Source organism: Panicum hallii, chromosome 7, assembly GCF_002211085.1.
Source record: "Panicum hallii strain FIL2 chromosome 7, PHallii_v3.1, whole genome shotgun sequence".
In the NCBI taxonomy this organism is placed as follows: Eukaryota; Viridiplantae; Streptophyta; class Magnoliopsida; order Poales; family Poaceae; genus Panicum; species Panicum hallii.
The window spans coordinates 40536426-40551556 of NC_038048.1; the positions used below are offsets into that span (position 1 = coordinate 40536426).

Sequence of the window (15131 nt, forward strand, 5' to 3'; positions counted from 1 at the left end):
ATGCTGGGGAATGAGTCGGTAAACATGAAGAACAAGTTGGTCTTTTGTATTTGGTAAAATCATGGGGGGAATTAAAATAGGGGAAAGTGACGATCAGTGCTGTTTTTGTGAGTTATATGGATGCTTGTTGTGCTGTTTTATGGATACACAAGTTACCGGTGTTGTTTGTTGAACAGCACTTGAAACAAGTTCTGTTTTCTGAATTCTCCCCTAGCCTGGGAGAGTGCAGCCGGACAGGGGGGATCCTGGGATCTCCACACGTCGTGTCCCCGCCTTTCCTGCCCAGGATGTGGCCGGCACGGTTCCGGTTCTGAATTTTTTCAGAATTTAGCAGGTGTCGCCGTGCTGGGTAACTCCGTGGCAACAGTCCAAGCTTTGCTCCGTGAATGCCTGACACCGTTCTGGGTTTGGGGCGGACAGATCGGAGGCCAGGGCAGAAGCTTCTGTCGCCTGGCCTGTGATCGTACGGATCGGCGGATCTCAGTTCTCAGCATCCTGCGACTGCCATGTGTCTGTGTCTGTTCCCCCTGTGGCGCGCTGTGGCTTCATCGCAGATTCGCAGCAGCATGGGAGTATGGTCACACACGTGTGCCAGATAAGGTCTGGCGTCTCGGCGTGCAGGGATGGCAACTACCCGCGGGCACCAAATCCGATGGACGCGGGATACGGGTGTGGATTTGTGCCCGCGGTTACGGGCGCGGGTACAGCTCTAAACCCAACGGATATTTTCTAACGAATTTGAAAAATTGATACCTGAACCCGCAAACCCGCCAGACCCGCTGACACGTGGGGTCGAGTGGTTATATATATATATATATACAATTTTAGGGTTTCCTACTCTCTCCATTCCTCCCGTCCCCATCTCCCCCCCCGACTCCCCAGTTCCAGCCGCCACTCCACCATCCCGCCACGGCCCACAGAGCCACCCCACCCAACGCCGTCGCCCATCCCCGCCGCCGCGCTGTGCCACCGTCCGCCACTGTCCGCCACCGTCGCCCATCCCCGCCGCCGCGCTGTGCCACCGTCCGCCACTGTCCGCCACCGTCGCCCATCCCCGCCACCGCCGCCCATCCCCGCCACCGCTGGCCGTCCCCATCCCCGTTGCTGGCGTCGCCCATCCCGCTGCCGCCGGCCGTCCCCATCCCCGCCTGCGCCGTGCCACCATCCGCCACCATCCCCATCCCCGCCGCTGCCGGCCGGCCCCATCCCCGGTCGTCCCCATCCCCGCCCGCGCCGTGCAGCCGTCCCCATCCCCGCCGCCGCCGGCCGTCCCCATCCCCGCCCGCGCCGTGCCACCATCCGCCGCCGTCGCTGCTCCAATCGTTGACCAGTAGAAGGTACAACAACATAGCCTGTTACTCTGTTAGCACTTAGTCCTAAGCAAGTTTGTTAGGCTAGGTGGGTCAGGCATGTGGAAATTGGAATTGTGGATGCACTATAAAGAGATGATTCCGTATATACTTGCCACATGAATTTAGCTGGAAGTGAAATACATTGTTTGAAATAACTTGCATAGCATAGGTCTCTAACTATGCACTAAGGTAGAGGATAGTTTATCAAATTCTAATGATTTTATGTGCATCCTAGCTTGAACATATTTACTGCTTATGCAGTATACAAGGTGAATTGTCTCTACGAACCATAACATTTGGTAGGAAACCATTATGATACTGATAGCTTAGCCATGAAGAAAACCATTGCAAGGTCATTTACCAGAAATTTGACTAGATAACAAGTTACAAGAGAGACAGAAGCATGAGTTCCAGCTAAGATTATGATCTGCGGGTACACGGGCGTGCCCACGGGTACGCGGATATCCCCGGATAGCGGATACGGGCGTCGTTTCGTACCCGTGGCGGGTTGCGGGCGCGGGTACGAATTTTAGTACGCGGATACGAATATACAAAGTTAATATCCATACGGATTTTACCCGCTGCCATCTATGACGGCGTCCCAGTGCCCCAGGTCCCAGCAGCCGGCATGATTTTTCAGAGTCAAGCCGATCCAAGGCACGGTTCACTGTCTGAAGAGATAAGTTTTTTTTTCCTTACGCAGCCAGCCAGAAAAAGTGCGAGTGTTTAGTCACCTCGGTGAGAAATGACAGTGCGGGCCGAGGACAAGTTTCTGGCGAGCCGTACGAAAACGAGGTGGATTTGGAACTGGGCCTGGGGTTGAAACCAGTGACGTGACCTCTGAATTTGTGAGCAGCAGCAAAGGGAGATTAGGTTCCCGGTTACAGCAAAGAAAATGGTACCGGTACTAAACAATCCACACTTTAGATGGAAAAAGGGAACTCGATCCAATCAACGATCGACATGGACGATAGAGGAACATAGGTAAACTTCGGCAATGCCACCACCGTACCATCTAAAAAAAGGGACTCTTTTCGCAAAAAAAAAAAGGTTAGCATCAGTACATCAGTGACTAACTGCACAGCTATCCGGCGCCATAGAAAACTACTCAGAGTATTTTCAGCAAGTAGTGAGTGGTACTGTAGTTTAGCATACTCTAAAACAGCATTTCTTCAGCTTTTTGCTGGAATGGAACCTAGCAAACTGGCGCTATCCTTGTGTGCTCAGCAAACAAGCGATTTGGAAACAACAACAACATGAATAGTACTACTGCGATCTTTTTTTCTTGTGGATGTCGAGGAACGGGAACCAAACAACCTAGGACAGCCAAACGGAAATGGCCGGGCAACCTCTCTGTCGAGCCCGAAGGAATCATGGACCACGCGCCGTCCGAGTCCGAGGCGCGCACCGGCCATTACCGAACAAACGCCGCCTGGCCACGACGGAACCCCGGCGAATCCGAGCCAAACGCTCGCAGGAATCGAGCCAGTGGCCAAGGACGCAGAGCCAGGCCAAAGCCGGGAGCCCCATGAACTCGGCAAAGCAAATCACCGTCGAATTTTCAACTCCGGGGACGCGCAGCAAAACACCACGGCTCGATCACTCGCTCGACCGCGCCCAGTGGCCTATAACAACGGCCCGGGCCCCCCGCTCGTCCCACTCCTCCCCCTCAGCCTCGCGACGTCTCGTCTCCTGCGGCTCTCCCGTTCCCGTTCCACCCCAACCATTGACGATTTGACGCCCTGCTCAGGATCAGGAAAGGAGAGAGCTTTGTTTTCGGCGGTTTCTTCCAATCCTCGCCATGCTCAGGAGGTCCCACGGAGGGTTCCGGATCGGGCGGAAGCTGCTCGGCCTGTGGCGGTGGGCGCTCTGCGGCCGGCGCCGGCGCCGGGGCGGCTACATCCGCCTGCGGCAGCGTGGCGGCGGCGGCGGCGGCAGCTGCTGCGGGGAGCGCGCGGCCAGGAAACTCGCGCCGGTGCTGCGGTGGGGCCGGTCGCTGGCGCGGCGGCTGAGCCTCGGGTGGAGGGCCGGCGGGCACCGCGCGCTGGACGACGGCGGCGGCGAGCCGGCGGTGACCACGCCCAAGGGGCAGGTGGCCGTGTACGTGGGCGGCGGGGAGGCGTCGCTGCGGTACGTGGTGCCGGTGGTGTACTTCAACCACCCCATGTTCGGGGAGCTGCTCAGGGAGGCCGAGGAGGAGTTCGGGTTCCACCACCCCGGCGGCATCACCATCCCCTGCCCCGCCGCGAGGTTCGAGCAGGCCGCCGCCCTGGCCGCCGCGGGGAAGAAGGGCTTCGGCAGGTGGTAGTAGGAGTAGAAGGGCGTCACGCCGTCACTGCAGCAGCCGGCTTAGGAGGAGGGAGGGAGAGAGATGCCCCTGGCCGCCGCCGGCAGGCCGGCGGCGGAGGCGGATGGTGTACATATGTGTGTTTCCATCGGAAAGGGGTTATCTAGCTGATTTTGTTCGTTCGATTCTTGGTCCTGCGATGGCTGATGCCTGCTGTTCTTTTGTTTCTCGATGCTGTTCGATTATGGAGGCTGAAATTCTTGTTCAGAACACGCTGGTTCGTCTCCAAATCAGATCGCCAGAATTTCGCCTTGTACGCGGTGCGTTCCTTGGCGAATTGTATCCGACTTTGGCTGACCGAGTGTGATGAATCTTCCACGCTTGCCAATTCGAGTAGTAACCGCAGGCACGAGCTTATCCAAATCTCGCCTGGGAGGCCAGGAGAGCACGCTCTGTTTTCCTTGTGCGTCTCCTCTGTCTGCAACCTGCAGATTAGTCAGTCGAGAGCACCCACCTACTTCCCCTCTTCAATTCGTCTCATGCCTATAGTACTCCCGAATCGGACGCTCGGGAAGCGTGCCATTCAGTGTCCTCGGACGGCGGAAACGGTAACCCCAACACTGTACGAACCGTACGCCTTCGTCCGTACCCCACCACCCCCACGCACAACGGGCCCGTCGGCAGTTGGAGCACGCTGTTTGCGGCCGCGCCACTTTTCCACGCAGCGCGCCAGTGTGCCTGCCCCGCCGGCGTCAGCTCGCACGCTAGGCATGAACGGCCACGCGACGCGACGGCGCGTCGGCACCCCACCTCCTGGGCCTGGGGCATCGCATCATGTCCTGCTCGCGAGGAAGAGCACACGCGCTTTCTGCACTTTCGTGGTGAGGTGTGGTGCGGTGTGCGATGCGATCTGCAACCGTCGTCCGTGTGCCCGTGCCCGGCAAGTACAGGGCGCCGCCCCCCTGGCGTCTGGCGGCAGGCCGAGGTTCCCCGGCGCCTGATCGACAGCGACGGCGCCCAGCGGCGCTAGGCTACTGTGAACTACCGGAATTCTACAGCAACAATCATGGGGCTCGTACGAGGACGCCGCTGTCCGTTCACGGGGCGAACGCCGCACGCGCTCTGATTCTGATCGATGGCAGCAGGACCAGGACCAGGAGGATCTCGCTCGCCCCCTCCCTCCCGGCTCGGGCGCGCGCGCGGCACCGGAGCCAGAAACACCCCCACCATCCCGGCAACAAAAGAGCGCCCGCGCTCACCGTTCCGGCGTGGGTGCTGCACGGACGCAATCATCATTGCGGCCGCGCCGCGCACCGCCGCGATACGCAAGCGCCGGCCAGCCGCAGGCCCGCAGCCGGAGATTGGACGGAAAGCTACAGGCGCATCCCCGCGACAACGTCCCGGGGGGAGCTTTGCGAGAAAAGTTGTGATCCCCGTTCCGCGCGGCGCGCGTGGCGTCCGCCCCGTCCCTTCTCTCTCTCTCTCTCTCTCTCTCTCTCTCTCTCTCTCTCTCTCTCTCTCTCTCTCTCTCTCTCTCTCTCTCTCTCTCCGGCCGCTGCCGGTGTCATCGTTTCGCCGCCCTGGAGGCTGGGGCCCAGGAGTGGCGCGACGGAGCGGGGTACGGACGGGACGGGCATATCCGCGTTCACACCACCCGCCGGGTCCGCAGAGAAAAACGACGCCCTGCTAGTATGCGTTATTGAGGCGATCAGGAAAGCTGAGCTGCAAAATCTGCCGTCCATCTTTCTTTTTTCGAAAGGTCTGTCGTCTTTGGCTTTTTGCAAAGAGTGTACGGCTCGATCGGGTCGTTTTCCAGCTCCGTCCTGCTTCGAGCGAGGAGAAGAGCGCAACATGGTTGGAGAAGTGGAGAATTGAGCAGATGAAGAGAGCAGGTCGGCCTCCGTTGCTGCTCTGCTTAGATCCCGATGTCAGGAGCGGTCAAGGCAAGTACAGGAGATGGGGACTTCCGTTACGGCCGATGCGCAGGTGCGTCATGGCAGAGCTGTGCCCGATGGCAATGTGATGTGTATATATCTCTATATATGTACTTGGTTTAGTGGGTTACGTGGTGTTATCCACATGCATCTTCCATTCTTTCTGCATTGGGAAAATAGGACGACAAGTCTGACAACAAGAGGAGGAGAAGGACACGGTGCGGGTAGTAGGAGTAGCTCTGTTCTTCCTTCTCTTCGCTGCGGATCGAGTCAAAAGGAAATGGAATACTAATAAGCAACAAGCATAGATAGATCCGGATGAATGATCATACTATATTCAGTGCGTCGTGATTGCGTAGTTACAGTACGGGTACGGTTCAGTCTGATGCGATGTGCATGGAGGTATGGCCCAGCCAAGGACTACTATTTCAGCGCAATCGCAAACAAACTGAACTATGAGGAGGGAATATCCAGGCAGTATCGCACGATCTTTCTGGAAAATGACAAGAGCATGCAACAAGAGGAATATAGAGATTCTTAGGGGCTATTCGCAGTCACATATGCTATTGGAAATCTGATTCATCAAATAAGCTTCCTCCGCCTGAGCTAGTCCACACGGCGCTACTCCCCGCCTCTCCTTATCTTTTTTCTCCCAACGCCACCCCCTCGTCCACAACCCCAGCCGCGCGGCTACTGCCGGCGCGCCGTCTGCCCACCCATCACCGTGCCGCCCGCCTTCGAGTCTAGCCTTCTTCTTGCCCCCGCTGGTGGCCACCGCCCACCGGGTAGCCCCGCCTCGTCCAGCCGGCGGCGCTCCCGCGCTGCCTCGCTTCGCCGCCAGCCGAATCGCCACCACCGCCGGGCCGCGACTGCTCCCGACTTTCCCTCTATAGCGGCCAGCTATGGAAGCCATCGCCACCCCTAGAAATCTGAAACCCTAATACCGCCGTCTTGACCACCACCCCGACCGGCGGCAACCTCGCCGCTGGTCGCTCCCCATGTTCCATCACTGCTCACCGGCGTTCGCTCCCCTGGAACCCTAACCAGGGCAGCCCGAGCGACGCGGTGAGCGGTTGCGGCGGCGGGACATCCGCGGTGGTCCGTTCCTAAACCTTCTGTGATGGGTTGAATCGCAGTCACGCGCGCGATTTCTAATATTTGCGGAGATTTCCATCCGTATCTCGTATCTCAGCCGTAAATAATCTAGCACTAGTAGCAGGCTAGCGCACAAGTTGGAGTTGGACAAAAAGAAAAGTACCCTGATTCATTTGATTCCTCGAGACTGTCAGTGTCGGTTGCAGTTGCAGCTTCCCATCATCTCGCAGCCTTCAGAGTTTCAGACGAGTTGGAGCCTGGACACACCAGAGCGATAGAAAATCTGGGAACTCACTGCCTCCGAAAGGGTTTCAACTTTCAAGATTTTAGCCCGCACCGCTAGCGTCCAAACGCTAAACCTTCGTATCTGCAGACCTGGAAACAATTTGCTGCAGATAGCCGTAGCTCAGTGAGCCGGTGAGGATTGAAGACCTGGGCCAACCGGCACGGCACCTCCAGTCCAGGGCCAGAGTGTTTTTCCAAATCATATACTGGGCCTCGTTTCAGCAGTTCTGGCCGTCTCGTTCCAATAAAGTACTCGGCCTTGTTGTGTGTGTGGCTGGGCACACAGTAGCAGCCATTTCGACCCATCCTAGGTCCCTAGATTGAGCCCATTTCACACCCGGCGCATCTTAATATTGAGGAAGTCACTGGCCACGGGCAGGCGGTGCTAGGTGCTTCGTAGTTGTACCAAGGTCGACAGATTTTTATACAATGATGAACCTAGCTAACTAAGCTATAATTTTACAATCTATGTTTCGTAATTTCGTTCGTTCCCTTTTTGCAGTTCTAATCATATGAGCATTTATGAACTTATTACTATTGAGCATTCCAACTATTTTCACAAACCCTGACAATGATATTCATCTCAACCAAACCCCATGGCCTTCGGAGCCAGGCGAAGCAGCGGCTCGAGCGTGTCCGGGGCGAACTTTCTCGCGAACAGGAAGCAGACGCCGCTCGCCCCGTCATTGAACGTGCAGTTCCCGCGCGTCCCTCCCCTCCTGATCCGCCCGATCAGCTCCTCCGTCAGCTCCTCCGCTCCGTGGGTGCGCGGGTGGGACCCGGTCCGCCGCTTCGGGTCCCAGTCCGCGAACGTGAGCGTCCGGTTGGCGTTGCGCCGCCCCCAACCCAGCACGCTCGCCAGCGTCGGCATGTAGTGCTCGTCCGCGACGCAGAACCTCTCGCCGGCGCAGTTCTCGCGGAACGTGGGGAAGTAGGTGCCGTCGGCGACGGCCTCGGCAGCGAGGGCGCGGTCCACCTCGAACCACTGGGAGCCCTTGCGCCACCGCTCGACGGAGACGTTGCTGCGGGCCGCGAACAGGGGCCTGTAGCGTGCCGGCGTCGCGATGCTCTCCACGAAGCTGGCGCCGCCGGAGCCGGTGAGGACGGCGCGCACGGTGGGGAAGTTGTAGAGGGGGATGCAGGACTCAGATAGCAGCGCGAAGCGCTCGTTGCCGAGGTCCAGCAGCGCGTTCGCCAGGAGCCGGCGCTCCGCCTCCACGAGGGTGACGCCTCCCCACGCCGTCCTCTGGCTCGGGATCGTGCGGCCGTGGAACACGGAGCCCCTCGGCGGCGAGCCGGTGTAGGAGGGGTCGGCGTGCACGTAGATCGAGTAGAGGCCCTCGTGCCCCTCGAAGAACCTCTCCCACAGGGGCCGCAGGGGCAGGTCCCCTCTCACCAGGAACATGAAGGCGACCTTGGGCACCCGGTGGTACGGCGTCCCGTCGAGTCTCGGCGCCGTGGACGCCCACCGGAACAGCTCCTCGTCTGTCATGTTGTGCATGGCGCTGCTCATCGGTGGCAATGACGACGTAGGCGGCGACGGCTTATTAGCAGAGGGCGACGGGGTCACGAAAGGGAAGTAGAGATTTTGGAAGCTTGCGGTGGAGGTCGTCATGCCCAGGACAAATCCCAAGGAGAGGAAGAGAAGCGCTACCGGTAGTGGTAGCACGTAGAGGACTACCCTGCCTGGATGAGGCAAGGCCAAGGGCTTGTTTCTGTCGGTCTTCATGGCTGACGGCTTAGCGCGCATCATCAGAGAGAACTGCAGCCGCCTTAGTTATACTACCGCCTCACTGAGGCATCTGCGCAGGATTCCGGCCGCTTTGCTCTCTCTGAAAGCTAACAAATGGCTTGCTGGTGCAAAAGAATAGCGTTCACTAATTCGTTTCGTCAGTAGCAGGGGTACATCTAGGAAGCAATCTGGTTCAGCCTTTAATGTGATCCCGTCATGAATGACCGGGAGAGATGTGCGAGTGAGGTGGATCGGATTTCTCGTGTATGAATTGTGCAAACATTGGGCTGATCAAATGGGGAGAAACTAAAGAAATGGTACATTTTGGAGCGTGGCATAATACAAGAGGCCAGTAACTGTTGCTTGTGCATACACAAAGGAGATGCCTGCCAGAAGGTTGACCTTGCCATGAGCCCATAATGCCATCTACTGCTGATACACCCTTGACGCAACCTCGCGAGCAAGGTGTATGCATGCTGGGGCAAAGCTCAACGCCGAAGTCGTAAGGAATAACAATTTGAAAGATTCACCATTTGATACAACATACAGACGGCATAGTTAAGCCTGTGGACAGTTTGATGTGTATGTATGGAGCTGTGAATTACTGATCAACACGATGGCCCAGGCTAGCTACAGAGTTCATGGCTTTGCTCTTCTTGAGAGCACAGGCAGCTGCAACAATACAGGCTAGGACACTGCTTGCTGCAGGGAAGCGCCACGGCCAAACGGAATAAAGGTGCACTTCACATTCAGAACAATTTCTGATATTTTATACTCCCTCCATCTTGGAATATAACTAGCTTTAGCATTTTTCAGAAGCGAAATAGCCAAATCCGTTCCTGAACTTTTATGCTCGGCTCAATTTCATCCCTCAACTGTAAAAACATCAACTTTAGTCGCTGAACTATCCGGATTGGCCCAATTTCATTCCTGTGCTTACGTGGCTCGCCATGATCGCGTCGTCAGCACCCAGTCACCTTAGAGCTTCGGCTCCAATTGAAATGACCCATTTACCCCTCCTCGTTATGAACAGAGGAGCCGACCGCATCGAGCATGCCAAGCTCGCTCCCTGCCAACTCGCTGCCCCTTCTCAGCTAGCATCGGTCGCCGCCCTCGCCCGCCCCTCCCCGTCCCCTCCCAGGCCACTCGTTGGCCCTCCCAGGGCGCCGCGCAGGTCGCTGCCCCCACCGAGGTCGCCGTAACCAGTAAAGTCCCCCTTCAGTGTCGCGCGGATCCGCTGAAGGCCGAGGGAGAGGCTCAACCCGAGCAAGGAGAGGAGTAGCACACGGATTGGATCAAGCGCAGAGGCATTGTAGCGCTCATCTTTTGGAATCCGACAGCATTGATTCGGAGGTGAGTGTTTGTGATTCTTGGTTAGGGCTTTTGGTTTGACTGAAATTGAGGGTACAATGATTCAATTTGTGATGAGAATGTTCCAATGTGCCGATTGATTTTGCAGCTTGAACGACTTCGTGACGAACATAGGGAGGGGATGATGGTCAGGACTGGGCTGAGATGCCACCATGATCGGTACCTGATCTTGTGTTGTAGCTGGTCGGGTTCAGATGCAGGAAGGAGGTACTTGGCATGCCCACAAGTGCTGCAGCCATGTCCATTCAAGTACTGGATTGACCAGGAGTTTACTCGCAGAGCAAGAAAGGTGATCGAATACCTCGTGTCCATGAAACAGAGCATGACTGTAACATTCTAGTTTTCATTACCATTGAAGGATATTTTCAACATAACCCTCTAGTTCCTTATCCACTAAGTAAGAGTGGGATATTTTCAAGGCAACCCTCTAGTTTCTTCTCCACTAAAAAAGAGTGGGATATTTTCAAGGCAACCCTCAAGTTTCTTCTCCACTAAGTAAGAGTGAGATATTTTTTATGGAATACTTTAGAATTAGTAATAAGTAAAATTTTGAAAATAGAAAATTTTAGAATTCTCTAGAAGGGGGGACACTTGTCCTAATACCATGGCTTCCCTTGACCTATAAATAGAGCCCCTCCTTGCCATAGCATCCACCCATGAGCAAGATAGTTAAATTGTGGAAAGGCTAGGAGGGTGAGTGCTGGACTAGCCACTTAAAGGTGTGTGTTCCTTCGTGGCTTTGTTGCTCCAATAAGGTAAGTGTTTTTATAAGTGTTAGTCTCCTGGTTAAACTTAAGTACTTAGGATATAAGTTGTGACTCATCTGTTGGTAGGCTCCACCTCACCATAAATCGGGGTCGTCGCACACAGTGCCGGCCGAGATATTTTTCCGCCGCGCGAACCGCCTCACCTCGTCTATAAAGGAAGCAGACGCCCCTCCCTGCCGTCCCCACCCGCGCTCGCTCTCGCTCGCGCACGCGCGACACGCCGGCCCCACGATGGGACCATGTACTGCCGTCGGCACCGCGCCGTGCCGCCCACCTCCGCGTCCCCACCTCGCCCACGCCGCTGCAGCGTCCTCGCCGGCTTTGCCGCCTCGACGCTCGCGCCTTCAGCGCTGCCACTGTTTGAGTTGACGGCGAGCTGCCGCAGCCCACGCCGTCGCCCGTCCCTGTGCGACGCCGCTGCTGCTCCCCTCGCCTATAAATGGAGCAAGGCCGTGACGAACCCCATCATCAGCACAAGCACACCGTGCCGCTTCACTCCGCTAGCTGAACCACTTCTCACGAGCCCAGCTCACTCACGAGACGAAGCTCCAACAGTTAACCCTCTTCCTCGAGCTGTTCCGCGCCAAGGTGAGATGGCAGGCAGCTCCCCGACCATTAACTCCGCAATACTAATAAAGGCCCAAAACACTCACCAGACCGTGAGCACCTAATCCAAATCATTCTATTTGAATACCAACCAATACTGTAAACCTAATATCTTCTTCATATCAACTCCTTTTTCACATAACTCTTTTTCCTAAACTCTCCTCAAATTATATACTATCTATTCCTTCTATTTTCATATCCATTTGAGCTTATAGTTTGCTTGTGTTTGTTTACCGGTTGTGCTGTTTCCGCCGTAGATCACGGAGTGATCGAGGAGGAGCCTGCCAAGGAGTACGAAGGCCAGTACAGCGGGCTGGAGCCAGAAGACCCGTACCGCGAGCAGGAAGCCGCCGCCGCCGACGCGTACGTAAGCGAAGACAAGTTTCATCGACCCCTACGTGAGCGGTTGCATCCATGTGAGGACGTCTAGTTGTAGCCCTGGTTTAGGATCGATTACATATATCGGTGCTTGAGTGATTGAGTGTGCTCATACATGCATATGAATAGTTATGCATATCTAGAGTTGAGACTAGGATATGAAGGGATTTGACTGAGGCTAGGGCAGCTGGGTATGCTGGAGCCGGCGCTATCGTGGTGGTAGACTGCAGGTGAGTGCTACCGTGGAGGTAGGCTCGAGTTAACATGTTGAGAGATGGTTGCTGCCCTGGTGAACCATAAGGACCGAGTTGTTTTGACATCTCACCTAGCTTACTTTAGTACGACCACAGGTTCCGTTATGGGCCGGACTTAGCCTAATCCCACTGGTTAGCCTGACGGTCGCAGGGATGGTTCACGGGTATAGACCACTGGGGTCAGGGCCCGAGGGTTTGTGCGGCCGGGCTGGGGCGTGACCACGGCTGGGTGTCGGCTATGTCGGTTGTCCGTTCGGGCAGTCGAGCTTGTGGGTACATTGTACGACCTCTGCAGAGTGTAGAATCCATTCGAATGGTCCGTGTTCATGGAATGGACAGGCTACGGTGTGGTCCTGACAACTAGTGAGCTACCTACTGTGGGTTGTGTCGAAAAGAGTTGCATACCATGGGTTGCATTGCTAATGCATTGTGTTTAATGTGCGTCGTGCATGTCATTCCCCTTCCTTAGAGTGAGGTGGAACTTGCTGAGTACTTGTGTACTCACCCGTTTATAACTTATTGCAGAGGATCCTGATTTCGTGCCTGAGGAAGGTGAGTAGTTCGTGCCCTATACCCAAGTCTGGAGTGGTGCTGTTGCAGTAGAAGCCACCATGTCAGATGAAGAGTTTGCCCTTACGTTTATCACCGCTACTGTTGTATTCCTAGTTTATATTATTGTTGTAATCGAACGTATTAAATAAAGCTATGTATGACTGTGGCACCACTTGTGTAATGTATTTTCACCAGAGACTGTTTTCTGGTGTTTAAATACATGTTTAGCTCCGGTTGTTTAGACCAGGGCGTTTCAATGATAGAGTTGTATGTGCATTCTTCTGAGCAATGGGATGCCATGTATGCTGATAGGCAGAGAGCACGAAAGGAAATTTCTGAACTGAAATCAACAATTAGTGAACAACGTAGTTGCATTGGGTTGTTGTTGTGTTTCTCTATTGTAGTTGATGGAGGTCTATGGCTCATATTGTAATGTTTGTTTGATATGAAATGATATTGCGAGAATTATAACCATGTCTCCAGTTGAAATAATAAGTAGTTGTTCATCCAAAGTGACATACCATGCTAATTCAAAGCGATAGACCATGCAAATGATACATGTGCCATGAACTGGGCACTCAACTACACGATGCTCTTCTCTGATGACACTACATGCTTTTCCTAATCTCTATCGAGAGGAGCTGCTTTGTCCTCCTCGGCCAGTGGATCGAATTTTGGCTGAGCCGGTTCCTCCGGAAACATTGATGGTTGCCTTCGCAGATTTCCTAGCAGCCATGGAAGCACTTGTCTCGATTATAATAGATGCACTCCCACCAGCAGCTGCCTTTGCGGTTGCTTCAGCAATGGCTCTGGATTTCGTGTAAGACACCATTTGTTTCTTATGGCCAGACTGCAAAAAAAGAAATGGAAAGAAATTACTTTGCTAAAATTTTGCCTTCTTGAATCACCTCAGTGAAATTTGCTAACATGAAGATAGGATGAATTGGCAGATGAATCGGTGTGACTTGAAGATGGTACTCGACGCTTTCCTTTACGCTGCTCGGAGTGTGCAGGTGACATTGCCAATGGCTTGGTATTTGCCTGACTTGTTGCATTGGTGGCACGCTGCTGTGAAGGATTGTTCGACCCGGAGCCTCCCTGCTGTTAAACACCAAAAGTTAGTGTATCTGAAATCAGCAAACAAATAACATAATAATTACTGAAAAGGATAAACACCATCGTCGCATTGCATGTCATGGAGTTGTGACCATGCCCTTTACATCGGCCACATTTGATTTTAGTACCAGCTATTGATGATTTAGTGCTTGATTTCCTTGGCTCTGAAGGATCTTTTCTTCTGTTTTTCTTTGGTCGGCCTGGCATCTTTTTTGTGTCTAGGAGGCAATGGCTTAGGATTTTGCGACACATGCCATACCGACTCATGCTCTACAGGTTGCAGGACATGCTGTTATGTCCTTCTGTATGCCTCTGAGAAAAATACTTGTGCATATAGTTATTAGATTCTTCAGACATCTTGAACAGGGCAGCACAAGCATATGCACATGGAACCTAAAAACTTGCCAATATCTGCGTGAGCATGTCCTGTTACTAAGATCTACTGTGAACCTCCATTTTTTATCTCTCACTTCAAAACCACCTTCACCATTCCACAAGACATGACAATACTGGCTCCTCTGCCTAATCTTACTGACCTTCCTCATAATGTTGGGGCATATTTCCATTAACCATCTCTCACTATTGCTCCTATTCTCTTGGATTCTTCTTGTCACAAGGATCCTTATGTAATCCAACATGGTCAAGATAGGCTTGAACCTTGCCTCTATAATCCAACTATTAAATGATTCCACTCATGTTGTTATCAAAAGACTCGCAATTGGATCCAACCTTGAACCAAGCTTGGCACCAATGTATGGGGTCTGTTTTCTCCAAATCTTGCCATCCTTTAGGAGTTTTGTTGGCGAGTTTGTTCTTATAATGATTAAACAATATCTCACTTGAAGCCTTCGCAATCTTCCAGAACCACTTTTGGTATTCTTGTAGCCTATGTTTTTTCCTCCAGTTGGCATAAATGTGTCGTGCACACATACTATGCTCAGCTAATGGAAACATCTCATTCACTACACTTAAAATCCGCTGTAATAACAGATAAACTAAGGGTGTGTTTGGTTCAGCTGTGAGCTGTAAAAAAGCTGCTGTCAGATGTCTGCTGTGAAAAAGCTGCTGTGAGATGCCTGCTGTGAAAAAGCTGAAAGTCGTTTGGTTCAAACTGCTGTAAGCTGTCGACTGTGAAAAAATTATATATCGTCTTTATGCAAATTGACAGTATACAATATTTTTTTGATGACCAAATTATTTTTCCTTTATATCTTTATTTTTATATATATGAAAATATTTGGAGTTAACTTTTTTATATTCTTTTTTATTTTTATTTTCCTATATATGAAAAAAATTTATTTTTTTATATATAAAAAAGAATTGAAAGGGCATATATGTGATCAATAGTAGGTGTGTAGTTTTCACAAATTCGGAAAAGCTGCAAAAGCAGAGTACAACCTGC

The 15131-nt window shown here is 53.4% G+C and overlaps 2 protein-coding genes across 2 annotated transcripts; one reads left to right on the forward strand and one right to left on the reverse strand.

Annotated features, from left to right (window-relative positions):
• Positions 1 to 2984: 2984 nt before the first annotated feature.
• LOC112900021 (auxin-responsive protein SAUR36-like) lies at positions 2985 to 3865 on the forward strand. Its single transcript, XM_025968719.1, has one exon. It carries the CDS (start codon positions 3154 to 3156, stop codon positions 3658 to 3660), a length of 507 nt encoding a protein of 168 aa, XP_025824504.1. The 5' UTR covers positions 2985 to 3153; the 3' UTR covers positions 3661 to 3865.
• A 3656-nt stretch (positions 3866 to 7521) lies between these two features.
• On the reverse strand, positions 7522 to 8554 carry LOC112901558. The gene has a single exon (XM_025970491.1). It carries the CDS (start codon positions 8464 to 8466, stop codon positions 7537 to 7539), a length of 930 nt encoding a protein of 309 aa, XP_025826276.1. The 5' UTR covers positions 8467 to 8554; the 3' UTR covers positions 7522 to 7536.
• Between the last annotated feature and the right edge of the window lie 6577 nt (positions 8555 to 15131).